Source organism: Melopsittacus undulatus, chromosome 18 (genome assembly GCF_012275295.1).
Source record: "Melopsittacus undulatus isolate bMelUnd1 chromosome 18, bMelUnd1.mat.Z, whole genome shotgun sequence".
In the NCBI taxonomy this organism is placed as follows: domain Eukaryota; kingdom Metazoa; phylum Chordata; class Aves; order Psittaciformes; family Psittaculidae; genus Melopsittacus; species Melopsittacus undulatus.
Window position 1 is genome coordinate 694603 of NC_047544.1, and position 24531 is coordinate 719133.

General features: G+C 50.5%; 1 protein-coding gene across 3 annotated transcripts; it reads left to right on the forward strand.

Annotated features, from left to right (window-relative positions):
- Nucleotides 1–325: 325 nt before the first annotated feature.
- On the forward strand, nucleotides 326–24531 carry SLC4A5 (solute carrier family 4 member 5). 3 transcript variants are annotated; one of them, XM_034070391.1, is made up of 25 exons: nucleotides 326–398; nucleotides 608–799; nucleotides 5248–5377; nucleotides 7467–7627; nucleotides 7830–7985; nucleotides 9852–9947; nucleotides 10659–10714; nucleotides 12589–12746; nucleotides 12836–12923; nucleotides 13068–13222; nucleotides 13566–13709; nucleotides 13831–14005; nucleotides 14308–14441; nucleotides 14557–14828; nucleotides 17376–17437; nucleotides 17859–18059; nucleotides 18451–18564; nucleotides 19451–19612; nucleotides 21065–21243; nucleotides 21326–21398; nucleotides 21561–21629; nucleotides 21892–22065; nucleotides 22326–22487; nucleotides 23802–23869; nucleotides 24366–24531. In XM_034070391.1, exons 1-25 carry the CDS (start codon nucleotides 326–328, stop codon nucleotides 24529–24531), a joined length of 3420 nt encoding a protein of 1139 aa, XP_033926282.1. The 3 variants fall into 3 exon arrangements, with proteins under 3 accessions (XP_033926282.1, XP_033926284.1, XP_033926283.1); XM_034070393.1 differs by lacking the exon at nucleotides 326–398 and having other exon boundaries at nucleotides 784–799; nucleotides 22326–22491; nucleotides 23809–23869; XM_034070392.1 differs by lacking the exons at nucleotides 326–398; nucleotides 608–799 and adding an exon at nucleotides 1873–1900.

The following is a 24531-nucleotide window of genomic DNA, read 5'->3' on the forward strand; positions in this document are numbered from 1 at the left end:
TACACCTTCCTCCAGCAGCAGGAATAAGAGGCTGGAGATGTAACCCTGGTGAAATTCATCTGGATAATTGGGGAGAGTGGAGGTGGAGCAGGGGCAGGGCTGGCACAGAGCGAGGCAGGACTGAGGCCTCACCAAGGGTGCTTGCAGGAGGTGCTGGAGGATCCTTGGTGCATCCTCATCCCATCCCGGAAGGACACTGGTGCCATGGGTGAAGGATTCCCATAGCAGGGAGCACCAAGTGGGTGTGCAGAGGCTATTTCCCTGCCCTTTATAATCTCTCTCCTTTCTCCTCCCCATGGCTCAGCTCTCTCCAAGTGGCAGGACCATGCTGGAGGATGAGGATGGGATGAGTGAGAGGGGCCTCAGCAGCTCGAGAAGGAGATACGACGATGAGGAAGGTGAGCAAAAACCCTCGGGGATGTCCCAAATGGCAGCAGGATCTTCCCTGCTGGCTGATGCTTCAGATCTCCCGGTGCTTGGCTCAGCACATCCCATGGGATGCTTTAAACCTGGTGGGAAGAAGGCAAACGTCTCCTTTGGCTTTTATTCTTTCTTGCAAGTGAGAATGACCCAGACCCGCCCTCTAAAGCTTCCCTCCCCTCCCCAGATTACCATTCCATCTACATCGGGGTGCCAGTGCCCCGGGGCTACCGGAGGAAACGACGCAGGAGGAGATCAGCTTCCAGCCGGGATAGGACGAGTGAGAGCGAGCGGCACTACGAGCGCCAGGATCACTCCGACACCGACGACGGGGGCCACGGCTGCTATGAGAGCGGCAATGACAATGCCAGCAGGACCAGTGAGTGCTCATTGGGCTTCCCAAAAGAGCAAGAGGGCTTTGGCAACATCATTTAGTCCGGGATTAAGTCACCCTCCATGCACCTACCCTGGTCCGGTGTTTGCGTTTCCCAGCGCTTCCCAGGTTTATTTTTCCCTGTGGATGTCTCTGAGAGCAGGGTGTAAAATGGGATTTCAGGCTGCTTAGGTGATGGGTGGGCTATAAAGAGGTTGTCCTTGCCCTCAGGAGTCTGTGCTTGCCCCTGGGACATTGCTAGGGAGGAAACGGGGTTATGGCAGGGTCCTGGGGTGCAGACATCCTCTGGGCATCACTCCTTGTTCCCAACAGGCTTTTGCCTGGGGCTTTGCCTGCTCTCCTTAAATCTCCTTAGCAAAGATTAACATTTTGCACAGCAAAGGAGCTGGGTTTTTATTCACCACCCCCCCTATAGAAATTTGCATTTGGGTTTATGTCAAGCAGACCACGTCATGGCTCAGCAGTGCGGGCAGGGGCTCAGAGTGGCTTATCCCTATGGAAGGAAAAGTTCCCCTTTAGCCTTTCACTGTGGCACGAGCAGCACCATATCACCTCCTTTCTACAGTAAATGCCACTGGGATATAACACTGGGCTGGTTTGGGGAGGGAAAAGTCATTGTATGGAGGGAATGACCCTAAAAAGCCTTAACTTTGCATCAGCCACATTTTCCTTTTGGAAATGTTCCTCATTTGGGTGTTTTTCCCGGACCAAAATCTCTGCCCTGAGCTTGAAGGGGATTTTCCCACCTGGCTCTGGGTGGGAAACAAATCCCCTCCACAGAACAACCCCTTTGATTTCTGTCCTCCCACCTTTGCCTCCCTCCCTCCCCTTCCTCGCTCACTCCATCCCGCTGCCACTCACCTCTCCTACACGCATCCCGTTTGATTTGGTAACTTCCCGTCATGAGAGCTAAAGGGAAAGGAAAGTGCTTTATATTCTCTATAATCTGCTCCTTAAGCCTTGGGAGTTTAACAAGCCTGAGTGGATAAAGGAGGAAGTTTGGGGGGTTGTGGGTTTTTTTGTACCGTGCACTGAAGGTTTGGTTGAGCCGGGAAGAAATGGGAGAAAGGATGGAAACGATTCCAGGTAGGTGATTTCTATGGCTCTTCGGTGTGTGCAGGGGGGGAGCTGGAGAGGAGGAAAAGCTCTGGGGTTTATTTGGCTTTGCTTTTCCTTTGCAAAATCAACTTGGGAGCCAGCATGGGCTTGGGTTGAGCATTTGCTTGGGGCACCAAGCTCCAAAGCTCACCCCAAATATAAAGGTGGGGACACGTGGATCTGTATCATCTTCCACTGCTCTGCAGCAGTGGGAAAGCAGAGAAATGGCTATTTGGAAGGAGAAAAATCTCCCAGAGTTGGGGTTTTCTTGAACAGGAATGGAGCATCTAATCCTATGGGATGTGCACCTCAGTCTTCTCTATCTCGGAGGGGAAGGTACCATTCTAATCCATGAAACCCCAGGAAAAGGCTGTTGTGTGTTCAGAAGGACCACGACAGCTCATATGCCAGAGCCTTAAATAAGGCTTAGTCCCACTGCATAGCTGTATTGCAAGCCCCAGGAGGCACCAGATTCGTCCATCCCCTATTTTATCACCTTTTTCATTATACCTAAAACCAGAACAGGAATTCTGGCTTGGAAAAGCATTTCTAGGTGAGGTTTTACTGCTGGATCAAAGTTGGGGTGTGAAGGGCTCTGTGAACCTCACATTAAAGGAGGTCTAAATCAGTGTGACTGGTCTGTCCTGTCTGATTATCCATGGAAATGTAGGTTATTGTATATGTAAAGTTATCCCATATTAAGGCTAAGCTGGATGTGGTTCTGACAACCTGGTCTAGTTGAAGATGCTCCTGCCCACTGCAGGGTATTGGAAACTTCCTTCCAACCCAAACCATCCTATGATGCTCACCACTGTTAATGTCAAGCTAATTCTGTGTCTGTGGGCTCAATCCTGATCCACTGCATCTGAAATCACAGCAGAGGTTTGATTTCAAACAGCTGGGGGTGTTTTCCCATTGTAAAAGCTGGTTCAAGGAGGTACAGATCTGCTCTGGGCACCCGTTGAACTGTATCTTGCAAGAAATAGGTGCAGATTTTGGGGTGGCTTTGTGGGTTTTAGCCAGTGTCACTGCATCTGAGAGGTGCTCACTGCAGGGGGCTGGAACTGGATGAGCTTTAAGGTCCCTTCCCACCCAAACCATTCCATGAGTCTATGATCAGTTGTAGCCTTGTGTTCCCCAGAGGTACCAAGCCCTGGTCACTGCTATTTGGTGTATATTCCCCAGCTGCTTTCCAGGATTGATTTAGGTGCTGAATCAGATTCCCAGGAGGAAAAAGCAGGAGGTTGGTGCTGTCCCAGGCACGAAAGGGTCCTGCAGGTGAATAAAGCCCATGAATTCTGGCTGCGTGGCCAAGCCCCGGCATTGTTGGTTTAGCAACCGGCTCTTTGCTCGGGTCAGTGAGCGGTGGGAAGCTGTCAGGAAGCTCATGTTATGTGTTGAGAGGTGGGTTTATTCCTTAAACAGGGAGAGAGTGGGGGAAAAGCCACCAAAAACCACCTTAAAAAGCTCTTTCTGTGCAAATTTGCCTTTACCTTTAGTGGTTTCCAGTGGATAAAGTGTGTCGCAGCCCCAGCACCCCAATACAAGTTGCTTGGGGAACCCTCTGGCAGGTTGATGCAGGAGAAGGGACCCTTCTTAAGCACTGAAGGTGGGAATTTGGGCAGAGTTGGGAGCAGTCACCACCAAGCCAAAGATTTACAAAGCTCCAGCCCTTCACCCTCCCCTACTGTAATACTACAAGTCCTCATTTTTGAACAAATCCACCCAGAAATTCCACCCAAACCAGTAAATTCACAGTAAATTTCCAGGAAATTCCCTTATTTTTATCATTTTTCATGGTCTGGCTCTGTATTTGCTGTGAGTTTTTGCAGGATATGTCAGGTTTGGGCTGCAGAGCACAGCATGAGGCCGGGGTGAGGGGGTTGCCAGCACCACACTGATTTCATCCCCTCTTACGGGAACAGCACTTTAGGCTTAAAGAGCCTGAAGCCCTCCAGGCACGTAGCCCAGCTCTAAAATTAACAGGAATATTAATAATCATAACAATGAAGCTTATGGAAGTGGAAGGAGGAACTTGACAACAGGGCTTTAGTCCTGGTGGTGGGGTTTAAAGGGCTTAAGCAGTTAAGCAGGCTCAGCCTGGAGAAAGGGACATCCTATTCTTTCATGGCCACTGTGACTTGGTTCTTGTCTCCTTTGATGGGAGAAAAGGCAATGTTCCTGTTTTCCCCCTCCTCTTGCGCATGGCAATTTAATTACCTGTTTTTTTGGGTACTATAATACCCACCTTTCCCATTCCCAGGTTTGAGAACAGAAGGATCCTACTAACAGAGACATTTCCAAGCTGGATTAATTCCTACTGTATTAGGAGAGGGATGAGATCCAAGATTTGATTAAATATACACCATTTCCATGAAGCCTGGCATAGGGCTGAGTTTAACCTCTTGTATGGATAACAGGGCAACTGGAGAGTGAATGAATCCATGCCACTTCCAGGTTCATATCCCAGTATTCCTCCCTGCAACCAAAATGATGAGGCTTTACTAGAGAAGCACCTAAAGATGGAGAGGGTTAAAGGAAAACCCAGCCTGGGTTTGTCTTCAGGAGGAGAGGGCAGATGCATCATCCTTCCATGACCATTGGATGGGTGCATTCCATAGGGAGTGCTCCAAAGATGAAAAACCCTTTCCCCATCAGTTGGGAGCTTTGCCAGGAGGCAATGTGTTGCTGCTCTCTTTCCTTAACCTACCACAGGAGGCAACAAGTGGCTTTCCCTGCCTGGTGGGTTATTTGCTGCAAGAAGCTGGGTTTTTCCTGCAAAAATGGTAAATTTTTATTATTCCTCTCAAAAGATACATGTTCCCCTTGAGAATCCAGTGGGAAAATGTGTTCTGAGAGCTCGTGCATCCCACTATGCAGTGCTGGAGACCATAAGGATTTGATTACTGATAGCAGACAGATTGAACCTGGCAAAATCAGGCTCTGTGGTAGGGAAAAATCTTGGAATACCCTGTGGAAACAGGGCACATAATGCTCCTGGAAGGGGAATTTGACTATGTTGTATATAGGGTTGGCCACATTCCTTAATTCCCAGCCCAGACCTATGGATTCTTCTACACAGTCTCCGCTCATCCTTTCACCAGCATCCCATATCTCTTTGCACAGGGATTCTGGGAGAGGATTACCTGGAATCCCCTCAGTCCTCAATGTCTCTCGCCTTAAACGCTTTCCTCAAAACCTCCTTTTTCTACCCCAGGATGTTAACTAGACCTGCAGATCCCTCTTTTCCCACCCTGGGGCTTTCCATATGGGAATGGTGCAGGATCATCTCACCTCCAGTCAATGGTAAAACCTCTTTTCCCCACCCCTGGCAGTGTCTCCGGCTGCCGAGCGCCTCCGCTACATCCTGGGGGAAGATGATGAGCCTCCCAATCCCACACTCTTCACGGAGATGGACACACTGCAACATGATGGTGAGGAGATGGAGTGGAAAGAGTCGGCCAGGTGAGATGCTTTGGGTTGGAAATGTGTTTGGGAAAGATGTCCTAAAGATCCCTGCATGGAAAAAGGGTCTGGGAATGAGATTTGCTCTTAAAGAGGTGAAAAAAGCTATGCCTGGGTTAGGCAAAAGCATAAACCAAGGTGTTTTGTGAGCTTAGCATGGCAGAGGAGAAAGGGAGGAAAGGAGGAATATGTCATATCCCACATCTCCCAGGTTGGATCAACCGCAGAGCTGGAGCTCTTCCCATTCCCACTCATAGCATGAGAGCAAAGCGCTGCAGAAAGGGCTGGGAAGGTATAGAAATGAGGGTTTTATACGGTATAGAAATGAGGGTTTTATACCTCCAGTTTATATCTCCAGTTGGGAAACTGGAGAACTAGAGCAAAGAGCTGGGAAATGGGAAGAGGAGATATAAGGAATATGTTCCCAGGTCTTTTTTTCCCCCACATTTGGCCAGGTCAGGATTTAAACTTCTACTCAAGCAATAATAATAAAACCCACCTACATCTGTAATAGAAGTAGCAGAGTAGTTGCAGGTGGTGTTCACTTTATGGAATTAGGAGCTTATCCAAGGGGAAAATCTCAAATCCAAGTGGGATTTTCTCTTCCTAGACTCAGCTTTGTAAGGGCTGGTAGGGCTGGGGGATTTTGGGGAGCTTTGGGATGGGTGGTAGGGATGCTGATGGTATTCCCAACCCTTTCCAGGCACATGTGGGATTTGCAGGTGTAGAAGTTCACCTGAGGAATGAGGAGAGAGCAGGATCAGGCCCTGTGTGTGCTCATCCTATGTCTTGGGCTGGTTATTTCCATCTTTTGCATGTTGGAACTGTATAATCTTAAGGTCCTTTTCCAACCCAAATCATTCCATGATTCTGTGATCATCACATATATGGAGAGCTCTTAAGCATCCTTCTCCTTGCATTGGGGTTTTCATCAGGGAGGGACTGAGATGGAGGTTTCCAAATTCCCAGCTGGAGGATGGAGGTTTCTCAAGTCCTGGATTTCAGCTCTCCAGTGAGGAATGGTTCAGCCTCTTTAGCCACAGGAGAGCAGCTCCTTGCTGGGATAAATCCACAATAAATGCCAATAAATGGGAATCAAGAAGCTGAGCACAGCAGGGAGATGGAGTTTTGCTTTGGAGAAAGGATCATGGGATGCTGATCCCCACGCAAAGGTGCTGCTGGAAACGTGCCTTAAATCCCTCACACCGACCTAAGTACCATGTGCTCACCACCAGCACTAAAGCCAATGCTATACCTTTGGGCATGCTGGGGTTTTGTCCTCAGCACAGACTATTCCTAACATTCCTAGATAACCGTTTGGGGCTTTTTTAGTAGGGACACTCAGGATTTTCTCTTTGCTGCAGCATTTTAAGGCACCCCCCTGTAAGGTGATACAATGCTGGGCTCTCCCCATCCTCTCTCTGCAGCTTTCATGAGCCATCAGCCCAAGAAGCCCAAACCCCTTCTCCTCCTACATCATTTCCATCTGTGGCAGCCAGAGTCAAAGTTCCACTTGTACCAGTTAAAAGTTGTAAGGTTAAGCCCTGTGAAGGTTTAATCCATGGAGCCTGCAAACCTCCTATAGAGGAAAAGCAGCTTTAGTCCACAAACTGATGTCTTGCTCTGAAGTCTTTGGTTTGTAAAGCTAAGGAATAAAAGTGGAAGGGCTGAATTCCAAGGACTTGCAAACCCCCTTGTCTCCCACCATGGGAATGAAGCCTGAGCATTGCTAAAGGGTCACAAAGCCATTTGTATTGCCCTGTGTGCATGGCTGGTCCATGTGGATGCAGATCCTGGCTAAGGCAAGGCCAGCTCCATGGGAAAACATCTCCCATCTCACAGGAGCCATTTGAGGAGGGTTGAGGTCAGTGATGGAGCTGAGAGGTTTTACTCTGCTCTGCAAGCATGCGAGCAGTGTTTTGTCTAATGATGTTACTTGGTCTCTCTATTCCCACCCTGAATAACAAGCAAAACCTTTGCAGGATGAGCAAACCCAGGTCTGCAAAGCTGCAGAAGGGAAACTCCCCAGGAAAAGCAATTCTCTTGTTCCCTTCTCACACACCATCCCATTCCCAACCTCTCATTTCAGGTGGATAAAGTTTGAAGAGAAGGTGGAGGAAGGTGGGGAGAGGTGGAGCAAGCCCCACGTGTCCACGTTGTCCTTGCACAGCCTGTTTGAGCTGCGGACGTGCCTACAGACAGGAACGGTACTCCTGGACTTAGATGGCTACTCTTTGCCCCAAATCATAGGTAGGAGCCAGCAGGTATTGACGGTGGCTTTTCCCCTACATCCTACAGTGCTGGGAAGAGATTTAAATGCATGTACTTGCATGGGATTGAGCAATGATAGGAATTGAGAGCCATCAACTTGGTTCGATCAGTGTTGTCTTGAGCTTTCTAGGAGGGTTTGCAGTGTGGTAACCCATGGGCCACCCTTGTTTGGTGCTTGCAGACGATGTCATTGAGAAGCAGATCGAGGATGGTCTGCTCAAGCCAGAGCTAAGGGAGAAGATAAGCTATGTGCTCCTCAGGAAGCATCGTCACCAAACCAAGAAGCCAATCCACCGCTCCTTGGCTGACATTGGAAAGTCCGTCTCCTCCAACACAAGTGAGTCCCTGTGGTCCAAGCTTGGTGGCATCCTTGAGTCTTTAGTGAGCCAGCTTGGAGGGAGGGAGATGGGGAAAGCCAATAATTGAGGGCACCCAGCTATTTACTGCATGGAGAAAGACCCCAAAAAGCAAGTGCAGAGGTGGCCATGAGGATAAAGGGGTTGGAGCACCTCCTGTATGGAGACAGGCTGAGAATGCTGGGGCTGGAGAAGAGAAGCTTAGAGCAGCTTCCAGTATCTGAAGGGGGCTACAAGGATGCTGGGGAGGGGCTCTTCATCAGGGACTGTAGGGATAGGACAAGGGGTGATGGGTTCAGACTGAAACAGGGGAAGTTCAGGCTAGATATATGGCAGAAGCTGTTCCCTGTGAGGGTGCTGAGGCGCTGGCACTGGGTGCCCAGAGGAGCTGTGGCTACCCCATCCCTGACCAGGTTGGACACAGGGGCTTGGAGCAGCTGCTCCAGTGGAAGGTGTCCCTGCCCATGGAATGGGATTGGAACTGGGTGGTCTTAAGGTCCTTTCCAACCCAAACCATCCTGTGATTCTATGAATGCTCTGTCACCGGTGGCTTTAAGGGTAAGGGGTAGCCAGAAACCAAAGAGATGCCTGCTGAGATGGACACGAGCATTGTGTGAATGACAATGGCATTGGCGGTCACTTGGCCAAGAGGTTTTCTGGCACAGCAGCCCACATTAAAATCCCGTCTGGGCTGGGGTTGAACCTATTTTTGAGCCATTATAAAAGGGGATTTGTTTGTTTTCAGGCTAGATTATTTACTTAGGTTTAAACTGAGGTCATCTGGTGGAGCCCGGGATTTGCCAGGCTTCAGCTGCTCCCTGGGTAGACAGGAGCAGCGGCACCCACAAAGTGTGCATGGAAGAGGCCATCAAGAAGCAATATTCCCACCCCACGGGCATCGTTTCAAAGCAGCCATCATCCATGTTGGAGGACTAGATATTTGGGCTAATATTTGCCCACAAGCCTTCAGAATGGAGCATGACTTGGAAATGTTGTGGTTAGTCCCTGTAGATAGGAAAAATATGGACACTGTCTGTATTTCTAGTTGCTTGCTGGGATGATGCATCACTTGGAGTTTGCAAATAGGGCCACCAAGGACAGGGTGGTCAGGGCCTCATGTTTGTTATGCCATTGGCAACTACATGATATATGGATAAATACCATTGGAATGTTGAATCAGGGCCATGCCCAGTGGGAATTTCATCATTATTTTTAGTGGGTGAGGATAGACAAATTTCAAATGTAGGGTTTGGTTTTTTTGAGTATTATTGGATAAAAAAGCCAAATAAAGTGTTGGGTCATCCTAAATAACAGAAATTGTACTTCTGAACCTGTTTATAGCCTCAAAAAGAGTACTGATAAGGTGTGGGGTGGTACACGGAGCCTCTGCAGTGGGAAGACTTGGGTGAGGGCAGTTTGCTCTTTGCTAATGAGATAGAACAAGGGGAATGGCTTGAACCTGCCAAAGGGGAGACTGAGCTGAGCTCTGAGGCAGAAGCTGTTCCCTGTGAGGGTGCTGAGGCGCTGGCACAGGGTGCCCAGAGAAGCTGTGGCTGCCCCATCCCTGGCAGTGCTCAAGGCCAGGTTGGACACAGGGGCTTGGAGCAGCTGCTCCAGTGGAAGGGGTTGGGGTTGGAGCTGGATGAGCTTTAAGGTGCCTTCAACCCAAACCAGTCTGGGATCCTATGGGTGAGATTAAAGTGCAAATGTGAGTAAGAGGGAAAAGCAAATGAGCTGGAAGGTTCCTGTCTGTGCTGGGCAGCTGATTTCCAGCCTGGCCTCTTACCTTTAGCATCACCCAATGGTTCCCTATGGGACCTGCATCTCTAACTGCTCCTTTCCCACAGCCCGCAGCCCTGTCCGGAGCCCGGCCACCGGTGCTGCCTTCCACCGCTCCACCGAGGACCTGCGGATGCGGCAGAGCGCGAGCTACGGCCGCCTGCGTAAGCCAAGGAGGGTGCTGGGGAGGGGGAAACAGGCCTGAAAGAAGCAGGGAGATCAGAATTCCATGGGGATCCCACCCCAGCCATCAGTGAGATGGAGTTTGTGTAGCCACAGGTTGGCTGGTATCAGTCAAACTCATATTCCTGGGGTTTCATCTTACTGCACCTGGTTTGTAAGCTTAGCTCTAATAAATAGTATGGGTTTTACTCACATTGAAGTCCTCCCACTATGTTTTCACCTTGCATCTGGGGCAGGAATTCAGCTGTGCATCAGGGGATAGTTTATCTTACCTTTGAAGACAGGCTGAGAACACTAGGACTGTTCAGCCTGGAGAAGAGAAGCTGTGAGGAGACCTCAGAGCAGCTCCAGTGTCTGAAGGGGCTACAAGGATGCTGGAGAGGGGCTCTGCATCAGGGACTGTAGGGATACGACAAGGGGTGATGGGTTCAAATGGAAACGGGGGGGAGTTAAGGTTGGATCTATGGCAGAAGCTGTTCCCTATGAGGGTGCTGAGGCGCTGGCACAGGGTGCCCAGAGAAACTGTGGCTGCCCCATCCCTGGCAGTGTTCAAGGCCAGGTTGGACACAGGGCCTTGGAGCAGCTGCTCCAGTGGAAGGGGTCCCTTCCTGTAGCAGAGATTGGAACTGGATGAGCTTTAAGGTCCCTTCCAACACAAACCATTCCATGATTCACTTTCTCATCTCCATCAGGTCACGCACAGAGTCGGAGCATGAACGATATCTCGGACACACCGAGCACCGACCAGGTAATCACCCCAAACCCATTAATGCAATGGTGTGAGGAGCATCTCGGACATGGGAGGGACTCTGTGGTTGTGGAAGTCCATGTGAGCCTTGTGCAGTTTCACTCAGTCGATAACCACATAAATTCCTAATTAGGGAAATGAATCCATGTATTGATCCCAGCTTGCTCATGGGGAAGCTGTCCCATAAATAATACCTGTGCTTGTGAGCTGAACACAGGGAGGGACATGTGAGGATGATGATGTAGCTTGAGAGTCTCATGGTGGAGAAAACATTCCTTACAAACTTTAGGTAGGAAAGGAAAGGTTCTTGGAAGAGCTTTGGGATCCTGCAAAAGCCTTTGCTTGGCAGTTGGAGGGGATAAATCCCATCCAAGCACTCAGGACTGCAAACATGGATACAGCTCTTGCAACTGTGGTCTGTAAATAGAGGCAGGTTCCAGTTTTTCACCATGATGGATGTGAATTTAATCCATTAGGAGCTTTTTCCCCCTGGTTTGCTTTAAACTGGAGAGCTGAGATGGAGCTCAGGCTGCTCGGGCAGTTTGTGGCCAGGTCTCTGCTTGGTGATGGATGGATCCATAGGGTTTGTGTTGTTCTTCTGCTGGATGTCCCATTCCCATCAAGGTGTTTTAGTTGGGACCTGCTGATGCATTCCATGGGCTTCATTTTGCTTCTGTTTGTGTGGGATTTCAGCATAAACCTAAGGGAAAGCTAAACACAGTGTGGGATAAGGTTGGACAGGGCCTTGAGGGATCTGGGCTAGTAGAAGGTGTCCTGTCTGTGGCAGGGGTTTGGGACTGGATGAGCTTTAAGGTCCCTTCCAACCTGAACCAGGCTGGGATTCTATGACAACACCAGGGATGCTTGCTGAGGTGATGCAATTCAGGGGGAAGCAAAGGATGGAAGTTCATGTATTGCTGGGAGCCATGGACATGTCAGGATAATAGGAAAGCAGAAGGTTCCCAGGACACCTTCCAAAATCAAAACTCTCAATAAACCAATCCAACTGCCCCAAACGAACCCCAAATCTCAGCCTCCAGCAGTGGGGTGCGGAGGGTTAATCCCAAAATATGCAAAGCATTTAGGTTTAATCACCCTATTAGACCCACTACAAAGGGACTTTTTAAGTGTTACATGAAGCTTAGTGGTCACTGTTAACTCCTGCTCTTGCTTATTCCAAGCAGCATTGGAGGAGTTGCTTTATTATGATGATTTTTTTCCATTTGGGTTTAAAAGATTAGAAAGGGGAGCGCTTGCTGCCCGGCTCACATGCCTCCCCTCATGCTGGCATATAGATTATAATAACACCCTGCCTGGGTTGGTATTGAACCCTTTTAAACTAATAATGAAAGAGCTGCAGGGGAGAAGAGACCCGGGGAGCAAATCCATGCGTGAGGTTTCCTACTTCCGTCATTGATTCCTGCTCGGAGGATGAGATTGAGGAGGAAAGAGCTCCAAAAGCATCCCCTGTGCACAGCATCCAGTGGTGTTTCTGCATGGGATAGGGGAGGTTGTGGCTGCAGATAGGCTTGCAGAAATGCAGGGATCCTTCTTGGATTCCATGGGGTTTTCCTTGTGTAGCACCTCCTGCAATCCACCCAGTTGCGTGTCCTACCAGGGAGCTCCAGGCGTGTGGTTTCAAGTTAATCTCAGGCTTAGTGGTGGTTTGGAGTAATGAAGAAATAGCGCTTGATGAATCCTTGCTGGCTCGTTCTAGGGCATGGCTCTTAAATCCCACCTCTGGGAGTCCTCAGACTATCAGAGATGAAGGAGTCTGAGCCTCTGGCTTCAGCTTTTCATTTGCAGTGTGGAAACAGGGGGGAAAAGGTAAATTTTGGCAACCAGTCCCATTCCGACCCTCATCTTTCCAACAGCTGAAGAACAAGTTCATGAAGAAGATCCCTAAGGATGCAGAAGCATCCAATGTGCTGGTGGGAGAAGTGGAGTTCCTGGAGAAGCCCTTTGTGGCTTTTGTGCGGCTCCTACAGGCGACAATGCTGGGAGGGGTGACAGAGGTGCCAGTCCCCACCAGGTAAGCACAATGAGTTTGGGTCCAAAGTGGTCTCATGATATAGATGGTGGTGGTTTGAGGTTGCCAACATCATCCCTTTCCCTCCCCAGGTTCCTTTTCATTCTCCTTGGTCCTGCGGGAAAAGCCAAATCCTACAATGAGATAGGCAGAGCCATTGCGACTCTCATGGTGGATGATGTGAGTAGATGCATCACCCGGTCCTCACCAGGAACCCTATTGCCCTGTCACCTCACCAAATGAGCTTTAAAATCCCATACTAACATGGGACACGTGTACTGGATGCTGTTCCCAGGTTGACACCTCTCCTCTCTTGACCCCCAGCTCTTCAGCGACGTTGCCTACAAAGCCCGGGATAGAGAAGACCTGATTGCTGGCATCGATGAGTTCCTGGATGAAGTCATTGTGCTGCCACCCGGCGAGTGGGACCCCAACATTCGGATTGAGCCACCCAAAAAAGTGCCCTCAGCTGAGAAGAGGTGAGTGGGAGATGTGGGGCTGGAGCCATCCCTGTGGCCATCCCCACCTCCAGTTTTGGAGGTGCTGGGACACAGCAGCTTTGTTTGCCTTCATCCCTACAAGTAACCCCTGCAGATGTTCCAGAAATGCTACTTTTTCAGCACTCTTTCCCCCCAGAGCAGCTCAGGGATGTTTCCACCTTTGGGCTGGGAAAACCCAACTCTTGATCTTTCCACATTCACCCCAAACTCCAAGCTCTAATGAATGTGAAGAACTACACCATGGCCTTGGTCATGGGCCCTGCATCAAGACTGGGTTGGTAGGGCAGGTGCCATGGCCAATGCTGGTGGCTCTCTCCCCTAGGAAATCAGTTTTCTCACTGAATGAAGTGGGGCAGATGAATGGCACGGCTGGTGGGGCAGGCGCTGGGGCTGGTGGAGGAGGCAGCGATGATGGGGAGATGCCTGAAGTACATGAAATCGGGGAAGAACTTGCATGGACCGGCAGGTAAACAAGCACCCCACTACCCAAAACCCATCAGTGTCCTCTCCTGGCTCATCCTGTGGTCTCAGGGACATGGAGGGGTGAAATCCTTTTGGGCACAGGGTCCTTCATGGTTTCTCCCCAGGTTTTGTGGTGGCCTCTATCTGGATATCAAGAGGAAGCTGCCCTGGTTCCCAAGCGACTTCTATGAAGGCTTTCATATCCAGTCCATTTCTGCCATCTTGTTCATCTACCTGGGCTGCATCACCAATGCCATCACGTTTGGGGGCTTGCTTGGGGATGCCACAGACAACTACCAGGTAAAGTCCAAGGGGAGGGGGTCAGTTTGGCATGGGGACAGTGGGATGGGATGGATTTTACCTTCCTTGTGACATGCCAAGCTTTAATGCTGGAGATGGAAATTCATCACCAAGTGGGACTGGCGGTCCTGAAATACCTACAGAATGGGAAAACCCTTCTCAATGCCAAAGCCAGCAGCAATGGGACATGGTCCCAACCATCCTATACAGATCCAAGGAGAGGTTCTTAATTCCCACCTCTGTCGGTGGGGCAGGTAAGGTGGACCAGCATCACTACAGTGCTGGGTTTGATCCATCCCCAGGGTGTCATGGAGAGCTTCCTCGGCACGGCGATGGCAGGCTCCATGTTCTGCCTCTTTGCTGGGCAGCCACTCATCATCCTTAGCAGCACCGGCCCCATCCTCATCTTCGAGAAGCTGCTCTTTGACTTCAGCAAGTAGGTGCTGGGAGATGCCAGGGGGAACTGGGACCCATCCGTACTGGGATTTGGGCTGTTCTCCAGCCCATGGTATGCTCTTACAGGGCTGCTCTTCCCTTGTTCCCACTTTCAGAGGCAACGGCATTGACTACATGGAGTTTCGCCTCTGGATTGGCCTCCACTCTGCCTTCCAGTGCCTTATCCTGGTGGCCACCGATGCCAGCTTCATTATAAAGTACATCACCCGCTTCACAGAGGAAGGCTTCTCCACCCTCATCAGCTTCATCTTCATCTATGATGCCATCAAGAAGATGATCGGAGCCTTTAAGTACTATCCCATCAATTCGGACTTCAAGCCGGACTACGTGACCATGTACAAGTGCGAGTGCATTGCACCCGACCCAGGTGAGTACACATCTGTTTCTTTGGGAAAGATGAAGGGGTTGTGGGGTCCTGCTGTGAGTAAATCCCACTGGATCATTGGCTGAGGACACGGAAGGAGGCAGCTGCCTGGTCAGCATGGGGTAGAACGACCTTGTCCCCCTCCTCTGAGGGTTGTTTGGTGCAAGATGGAAGTAGAGGCTTGTCCCCCATGGATGGAAACGTTGGTGCTTGTCAGGACACAGCAAATGGTGCTGGAGAACTGGAGCTTCAACCTGGAGCAGCCAGACCTAGATGGATAAAAAAGAAATATGGGGGGAAAAAAGGACATTTTAGATCATTCCAACCTGCTGCCGATGAAAACAGCCCCAGAAAATAAACCAGAGGGATTTTGTCCTCTCTTGTGTCTGTGACACCCCAGGATGTCCCACTTGGATGTGGAAACTTCCTTGGACTGTTTTTCCTTCTCTTTCTCACTCCTTTTCATAAAGGAGAGGCCACTGAGCTCGGAGCAGATGGTCTTTTGATGGCTCCCCTGATTTTGCTCTTGGATAGATGTACTGGATGATCCCCCATCCGCATTGAGCAGCTCAGATTCTCCTATGGGCACCTGGAAAGGAGCAGAATCCTTGCTTTGGTCTAATGACAACGACCGCTTCCTAAAAGCTGAGTTTAGCTACAAAGTCTAAATGCTGGTGCTTTTGGGGAGCATCAGCTGCAGACAGAGGAGGCAGAGAGGTGTGACAGTGAATTTCACACCAGCAATAAAAGCATCCGAGGCCTGCCATGCAACATGTTCCCAACACATCCATCGCTGCAGGAAGAGATCTTACCCTCCAGGATGGGAATAACATTTATTTGGTTGAATGCTGTATTTCTCCTTGATTTCTATTCATCAGCCACCCACTGAACAACCTGATCCCGTTGGGTTTGGAAAACCCTGCACACAGTAGAGACAACACAACCCTTCCCAAACCAAAACCCTCCCAAATCTGACCTGCAGGAAAGCAAAGCCTGATGCCAAATTCCCAGGGGACCAAAATATCCCAAGCAGGACCATGATCACTTCCATCCATCCACATGGATGAAGATGAAGCCTTTAACCTCCAGGGAGGTCTTCCCCTTTTCCAAGCCCCATCCCAAGCAAATCCCAGGCTGCCAAGATGCATTTGCACCCCGAAACCTGAGGTCTCTTTGCAGCCTAGCCCCATTCCTTGCCCTTACTGCCCTGGGCACCCACAGCAGTGGTATCCACATTGGATTTTCCATTCCTTTACCTCCTGAGATATAATATTTATTCCCCTCAAAATCCTTTTTTTAAATCTTTTTTAATCAGTTCTGATTTTTGATTATTATAACTGATTTGTCCCATATTTGTCTCTGCTGCACACATCAATTTGGGCTGATTTCAATCTCAAGTGAGTATCGCCTTCTAAATATTCAAACTCTTGTAATCTCTGATACTCTTCCCCCATAGGGAGGTTTTGCTGCTCTATTTTTTCCCCCCCCCATGTATTTGGCTTTTCTCTCTGCTCTGCTAAGAGGGATTCTGTAGAGCTTTGGGACCCTCTTTTACCATGCCACCAATGGGGTGTTAGCCTTTACGTTGTAGAAGTCACAAATAAGGCTGGTTTCCAGCAAAGTAAAAGGTTATGGAGGAATAATAATAATTAATAAATAATAATATATAATAATAATAGTAATAATAATAATATAATGATGATAATGCTGTTTCCTGGAGCCTGGTTTTGGCAGCCTTAGGTCTCTGTGTCTAACCCAGCAATCGCTTCTCCTTCATTAATCCCCTATGCCAGGGATGGAGGCTACAGGTTGGGGCAGCCGAAATTCCCACATGGCACAGAAAGAGGATGGAGCAGAGGGAAGAGGGTGGGGCAGAATGGTCCTGGACCCCGCTTAGGGGCACCCCTATAGGATGTGGGTGCTCCTGAAGCTTGGAGCTGCATCACCCGAAGAGCTGCGGAGCTGCTTTTTGCACTGGAAGTGAAGGTGCTGGGGGGTAGAAATGATGGAATTTTTTTGCAGTGAGACACTAAAACACCCCTAAAATATTGTAAAACCCCCAAATGAACCCAAAATAATGAGTTTCAAAAGCAAATTGGGTATAATTGGGTGCTGCCTCCCCAAAACAAGGCTGCTTTTCCAGTCTAACCCCATGGTTTGAAGGCGCGGGTGTCGGGATGCTGGTGGCTTCCTCAGGAAGCTCCTTTAAGCTCAAGGAGCTGGGAAGCTCCTAAAACTACCTCCATCCCCCTGTGTGCTTGCCAGCCCTAGAAGCAGAAGATGCTGAAGGAAATCCATGTTTTCCACTGGTGCATGGGATTAATCAGGGAGAAGTGGCTGTGGGGTTAGAACCAGGGGGTTTTCTCCCTACATCCCGGTCTGCCCTTGGGATGCTGATCCCTGTGTGGCTCTTGGAGGATGTGCCCGATCCCACATTTGCTTTGGCACCGGCTGGGCTCAGCTGGGCCTCTCCGGGTGAAGCCCGGCTGCTTTGAGTGCCATAAGCTCGATATTAGCCAAAAACCTCAATAACAAACTCCTTTCCCGCAGCCAATGCGACCTTGTTCGATGCTTCAGCTCCAGTGGCACCAAACACCACTAATGTTTCTCTGGTAAGCGAGTTTGCTCATCCTGATGGGAAATGTGGGACAAGGGAGGGCAAATCCAAAGGATTTGGGTATCTGTGGAGCGAGGTGTGCTGGCTTGAGTCAGGGAAATGCAGGATTCACATTGATTTGGGTTTATGGCTCAACTCAGCAGCACCAAATCCCCACTTTTTTCACCCAAATTACCAAGCAGCTCCAGGATTTTCCTATGGGTTTGGGGTTTCTAGTGGCAGGAAACTGAGAATATCCTTTTCCTTTGACTTAAACCCCTAATTTTGCTCTTTTAGGCTGGGAAATCCCCTTTCCCCTGCACACCACAATTCCCTAAATGGCAAATTTAGCTTTTGAGGCCAGGAAATGCCCTTTTCCCATCCCATTGCAATTCCCTAAACCACTAATTTTGCTGTTTTGGGGGTTTTCTCCCCAGTACAATACTATTAACCTCACAGCTCTGGACTGGACTCAGCTCAGTAAGAAGGAATGTCTCAAATACGGCGGCAGCTTAGTAGGGAAGTCCTGTAAATTCGTGCCTGACCTGGCCCTGATGTCCTTCATCCTCTTCTTTGGGACCTATTCCATGACCTTGACCCTGAAGAAATTCAAGTTCAGCCGCTATTTCCCCACCAAGGTAAGGGAAATGTGAAGTTTTACCTCCTTCTTTTCCAAAGGGGAGGAAAAATGGGAGCTGGAGGTCTCCTTGCAAGGAACTCCAGGAAAAGAAATCCCCATTTCTAGGTGTTGGGAGAGATTAGGGGAATCCTCCCTTATTTGGGATCCTTTTGGCTGCTGATTTGGCTCTTGCATGCTGAATAACCCATTCCCAAAGGGGAAACATCTGCATTTTGATGGTGATACCCAGGTTATCCGTGAATGAGCAGAGCTGGAAGGATGCTGAAGCAGGAGCAAAACTCCATCCCATTAATAACTCTCTCCATCCTATTAATAACTCCATCCCATTAATAACCCTCAGCATCCCATTACTTACCCTTTCCACCCCCATTTCCCTGTCTTGCTTCCAGGTCAGGGCTTTCATTGCTGATTTTTCCAATGTCTTCTCCATCCTGATCTTCTGCGCAGTGGATGCCTGTTTCGGACTGGACACCCCTAAGCTCCACATCCCCAGTATCATCAAGGTTCGGCTGCTCCTCACCTCTCCATCCACACTCTCTTTCCAGCTTCTCAATGGTCTTGGGTATAAAACATGGCTCCTGCAGTGTCCAAGCACCTTCTTAGAAGCTACTTTGTCTTTTCTGAGGGAATATTCTAATTCTGTGACTTCTTTTCCTTCTGTTTTTCTTTTCCTTCCCTTTTCTCTCTCATCCTTGGCAGCTGCGTAAACTTATTAGTGATTTCTCTATCTTTATGTCCATACTAATGTTTGTGGGGCTGGATGTGCTTTTCGGACTCAACACCCCAAAGCTCCAAGTGCCTACTGATTTTAAGGTAAAATACACCCCCTTTAGGGTAAAACATTGCCCCAAATGTCTTTCTTCCCCTGCCCTCAGTACTGCTATGGATGATGTGGGGAGTCCCAGTGAGCATCAAGGCAAAGTGTAGGGTTGAGGCATGTGGATGCCAGGGGTGGTTTGGGTGGCAAATGTGTGGTGGTGATGGGATTCTGGGATGGATACAGGGTCAGAGAATCAACCAGGTTGGAAAAGAGCTTTAAGCTCATCCGGTCCAACCATTCCCCAGCACTGCCAAGGCCACCCCTGCCCCATGGCACTGAGGGGGTGTGAACCCTTGCAGGGCTGGTGCCTGCAGCCCTGCCCTGGGCAGCCTGTTCCAATGCCTGAGCACCCTGTGGGGCAAGGAATTGTTCCTCAGCTCCATCTGAACCTGCCCTGGTGCAGCTTGAGGCTGGTTCCTCTTGTCCCATCACTTATTCCCTGGGAGAAGAGACCAGCCAACAGGACAGGACAATGCTCAGAGGCAATGGGGTTCAGGGTGATGTGGGTCCCTCTCTGACCCATTCCAGGCCATGGTGTCCAACCCTCTTCTCTTCCCTTTCCCCCCCAGCCCACCCGTGTGGACCGAGGGTGGTTCGTTTTTCCCTTTGGGAAGAACCCATGGTGGGTTTACCTGGCGAGCGCCCTGCCTGCCCTCCTCGTCACCATCCTCATCTTCATGGACCAGCAGATCACAGCCGTCATCGTCAACAGGAAGGAGCACAAGCTGCGGGTGAGCCGGGACTCATCCCATGCTGGGGGATACAGCATCACTTTGGGTACCATCTGCATCTCTGCAAGCACCCACTGTTGGGTGCTGCTGCAAGGCACAAGGGGTTCACCCTGGCTGTGCAAAGCCCTTTCCTTTCAAGCTGTATTTCTGGGGTGACAAAGCCTCCAGGGTGTTAAATTCATCTGATGTAGTGTGGGGGGGGGATATGGGGTGTGTTGCAATGGAGCACAGTGCAGTAGGAGGATGCAGGGCGCACTGCATGGGATGCAGGGTGCAGCATGACAATGTAGGGTGCATCAGGGGGATGTATGAGAGCAATGTGGGGTGCTGCAGGGTGCACCATGGCAATGTGGTGGGGTGCATCCGTACAAAGTGGATTGCATGAGAGTGATGCAGGATGGTTTAGGATTGTGTGGGATGATGCAGGGTGCACTGTGGAGTTCATGAGGATAACACAAGTTGCTTCAGGGTGACTTGAGGTGTTGCAAGGGTGTGCTGTGGCAATTTGGGGTGCATCAGGGTGATACAGTGTGTATAAAGCAGAGTAAGGTGTTTCAGGGTCATGCAGGGTGCATGAGGGTGATGCAGGGTGCTCTGCAGTGATACAGGATGCTTCATGGTGATGTGGAATGCATTGATGCAATCTGAGGTGCATCACAGCAATGATGGGTGTACCTGGGTGGTGCAGGGTGCACTATAGCAATGTGGGGTGCCTCAAAACAATGTAGTGTGCACCATAGCATTATGGAGAGCATCAGGATGATGAAGAGTGCACTGTAGCACTGTGGGATGCCTCAAAGCAATGCAGGGTGCACCATAACACAGTAGGGAGCATCAGGATGCTGCAGGGTGCACCATAACACAGTAGGGAGCATCAGGATGCTGCAGGGTGAACCATAGCATAGTGGGGAGCATCAGGGCGATGCAGGATGTGCCATAGCACCGTGGGGTGCTTCAAGGTGATACAGGGTGCACTATCGCAATATGGGGTGCATCAGGGTGATGCAGGGTGCACCATAGCACTGTGGGATGCATCAGGATGATGCAGGATGTGCCATAGCACTGTGGGGTGCTTCAAGGTGATACAGGGTGCACTATCATAATATGGGGTGCATCAGGGCAATGCAGGGTGCACCATAGCACTGTTGGGAGCATCAGGGTGATGCAGGGTGCACTATCACAACATGGGGTGCTTCAAGGTGATACAGGGTGCACCATAGCACTGTGGGGTGCATCAGGGTGATGCAGGGTGCACTATCACAACATGGGGTGCTTCAGGGTGATACAGGGTGCACCATAGCACTGTAGGGTGCATCAGGACAACACAGAGTGCACTATGGTGATGCAGGATGCTTCAGGGGGTGCATTACCAGGGAACCCCCACCTTGCTGGTCCCCGGGGTGAACATGAGCCGTGTTACCCCCCCTGCCCCTCCTGGGTGCTGTGTTGCAGAAAGCCGCAGGCTACCACCTGGACCTGTTCTGGGTGGGCATCCTCATGGCCGTGTGCTCCTTCATGGGGCTGCCCTGGTACGTGGCAGCCACCGTCATCTCCATCGCCCACATCGACAGCCTGAAGATGGAGACAGAGACCAGCGCCCCGGGGGAGCAGCCCCAGTTCCTGGGTGTCAGGTGAGGAAGGCTCAGCCATGCTCTTCCTCGGGGTGAGGAGCCCTCATCCAGCATGGCCTCATCCTGCTCTTCATCATTCCAGGGAGCAGAGAGTGACGGGGATCATCGTCTTTGTGCTGACGGGGATTTCTGTCTTCCTGGCCCCTATCCTGAAGGTAAAACATTCCCATTCCCACATTGCTGCTCCCTGCCTGCAGATGGGGGAAGAAAAAGCTGGATTCTCCCACACCACCATAGTCTCCAGCATCCATTCCCATATCTGGGAATGGGCTGCCACCTTCCCTGGGGTAAGCAGTGTGTTTCTCCCATATCCCCAGTACATCCCCATGCCGGTGCTGTACGGAGTCTTCCTCTACATGGGTGTTGCATCGCTGAATGGCATCCAGGTGAGTGCTCCTCCTCCTCCTCCTCTTCCTCCTTAATGTCCATGAAGTGGCAAAACGCAGGAATCTTGACCCCAGGTTATGCACTGCAGTGTCTGGATGCATCAAACATTCCCAGCTGTGGGGGACACCAGATATGCAAAACCCTCCAGGAAACACATTAAAACCCTCAAATTCCTCTTTTGGGGGGCTAAAAGAGGGTTTCTCTGGGCAACATGGGAACCTGGGGAATGGGGCCGAGGGCTAAGCCTTCATCCCCCCACAGTTTTGGGACCGCTGCAAGCTCTTCCTCATGCCAGCCAAGCACCAGCCCGACTATGTCTTCCTGCGGCACGTGCCCTTGCGTCGCATCCACCTCTTCACACTGGTGCAGATCATCTGCTTGGCTGTCCTCTGGATCCTCAAGTCCACCGTGGCTGCCATCATCTTCCCCGTCATGGTGAGAGCAACCCCCGGCAGCGGCTGCAACCTCGGTTAGAGTCATAGGATCCCAGATTGGTTTGGGTTGGAAGGGACCTTAAAGCTCATCCAGCTTCAACCCCTGCCATAGCAGGGACACCTTCCAATGGAGCAGCTGCTCCAAGCCCCTGTGTCCAACCTGGCCTTGAACACCACCAGGGATGGGGCAGCCACAGCTTGGTCCCATGGTGTTACCTGCATCTGGGGATGAAAGATGCTTTTGTGCCTCTCCCCTCCTAGATTTTAGCCCTGATCCTGGTGAGGCGGCTGCTGGATTTTGTCTTCTCCCAACACGACCTGGCCTGGATTGACAACATCATCCCCGAGAAGGAGAAGAAGAAAGAGGATGACAAGAAGAAGAAGAAGAAAGGCAACAAAGGAGACAGCAGCAGCGATGAGGAGGTGGGTGAGCGGCTCCCATGGATGGGGAGGATGTCCTGGACCAGTCATAGAGGGAAAGGTCTGGGATGAAGATCTTTGATTCATGGAGGTGTTTCACTGCATTTACTGATGGAGGGGTTTTGAGTGATGCTTAGGGGATGGACAGAGGCTCCAGGGAATGCTTCAACTGTCCTGAAAGCTGGAAAATCATGGAAAATACTTAAATCATTAGGAATAAGAGCCCAAATCCCATGGCTGAGGGAACAGCATCCATCGTATGGTGGCAAAACATCACTAAGCCCCTCCTGCAGACCCTTCCCCAGGCACAAGAGCTGAGGGTGTGTTTAGGAAGAGGAAGGCAAAGCCTCCTCCTCCTCATGCACCCACTCCTGGAGGTTCTGGGTCCCTTTGGGTGCTCCTGGAGCTCACCCAGGCGCTGCCTTCATCTCATTTCCCCACTTTCTTCCCCAGTTCCCACCTTCCTCAATCATTACTATCCCTATGGAGCCCCTGCCAGGGCAGCCCCAAAATGGGGGTTCCCATTGCCTCAGCTGTAAGTAAAGAGCTCAGGAGCCCTTCCTGTGTTCCCTATTGCTTCCTAACCCCCTGCACCAGGATCCGATGGCACTAACACTGCTGGGAGAAGCAGCCTGGATCCATCCCGTTGGAGCAGGGAGGAAGGTTTGCCCTGTTCAAAGCAAGGGTGAGAGGATGCAGTGCTGCTAATAACTTGTATTCCTGTGGCCAGGAAGCCAGGATCCTCCTGGATGTCCCCTATGAGCCAATGCTGATCTATTGTTCTATCATATACATATACCTGGGAAGGGTCTGAGCCCTCAAAACCAGGGATGTAGAGCTCATGGTGGCATTATCCCAGCTGTGAGAGAGCAGATGTGAGTGCTCCTCCTCCTCCTCCTCCTCCTCTTCCTTCTTAATGTCCATGAAATGGCAAAACACGGGAATCTTGATCCCAAGTTTTGGGTCCATCTCATTTGGTTCAATAACCTCAAACATCACACATGAGCTGGTGCAAAGGCAGCCGTGACCAAAAGCAATGCAGGATAAAGCCGGATGACTCAGTTCCAGCTCAGCACCGGGATGCATCCTGGTGCCAGCAAGTTTGAATGCAATGATTCATGACTCCATCCTCAAGCTGCTCGTTGGGCCTTTCTCTTTGCTTAATCACCCCCAAATCAGCATTACCCAGGAGCTTGTGTCCTCTTCCATTGCCTGGAGGATGCAGGACCTGTTGGCACTTGGAGGGAGGATGAGGAGTGGGTTACTGGGGGGCTCCTTCCTCACCTGGGAAGTGTTTTACCTCCGTGTCGCCCCCAGGAAAGAGGTCCTCCACCCGGAGCTTTGCGTTCTGATTCCTCCCCGAATGGTTCGGACCTGGATCGCAGGTAAATGGCATCAAATAGGGTCCCCCTGGCATCAAATAGGGTCCCCCAACCTGCGCCCCCATCCCAGGGGACCAGCTGTGGGGAAGTTTTGGGGTCACTGCATGGTGCTCCCAAGTGGGATTCCATGATTTTCACAACATCCCTCTGGTTTTGGGGTGCTTTTGTTTGCTGGCCCCAGCTATTAGGGATGTTGGGAGCAGGATTGAGTGGGATGGAGCATCCCAAGGCTGACACCAGAGGGTTTAGAGCACTAAAAATGCCACTTGGGCAACATCCACAGGGATTTTTAGGATGGAGATGTTCATCTAAATCTTGAAATCTGGGGATTATTCTCCACTTCAGCCTCATGTTCTAGGCTTGTACATATTAACAGCAAAACACTGTATCTTTGTGAGGTTTTACTGGTGGTAGCATCATCCTGAGGGTGCTGGGGTAGCTTTGGGTTGCGAATACTCATTCCTGGATGTTCATTTCCCCTTCTCCTCCTCCTCCTCAGTATTACACTTCACCTGAAGATTTCATGCCCATCATCTCCTGCCTTTAACTACTCCCGAAGCCCCATCTGTGCCGTGCCCCAGGTGAAGATAGAGATGGAGTCAGACTATGAGGACACTGACACTGAGAAACAACCTCGGGACATGGGCAGTGAGACCACACTATAA

Bases quoted from the DNA above. Each gene is read 5' to 3' on its own strand.
- SLC4A5 (XM_034070391.1), top strand. From the start codon at position 326: ATGCTGGAGGATGAGGATGGGATGAGTGAGAGGGGCCTCAGCAGCTCG. The intron at 7,986-9,851 runs GTGAGTCCCTGT...CCTTTCCCACAG, and splicing joins GTCCGTCTCCTCCAACACAA to CCCGCAGCCCTGTCCGGAGC. The intron at 9,948-10,658 runs GTAAGCCAAGGA...CATCTCCATCAG, and splicing joins CGCGAGCTACGGCCGCCTGC to GTCACGCACAGAGTCGGAGC.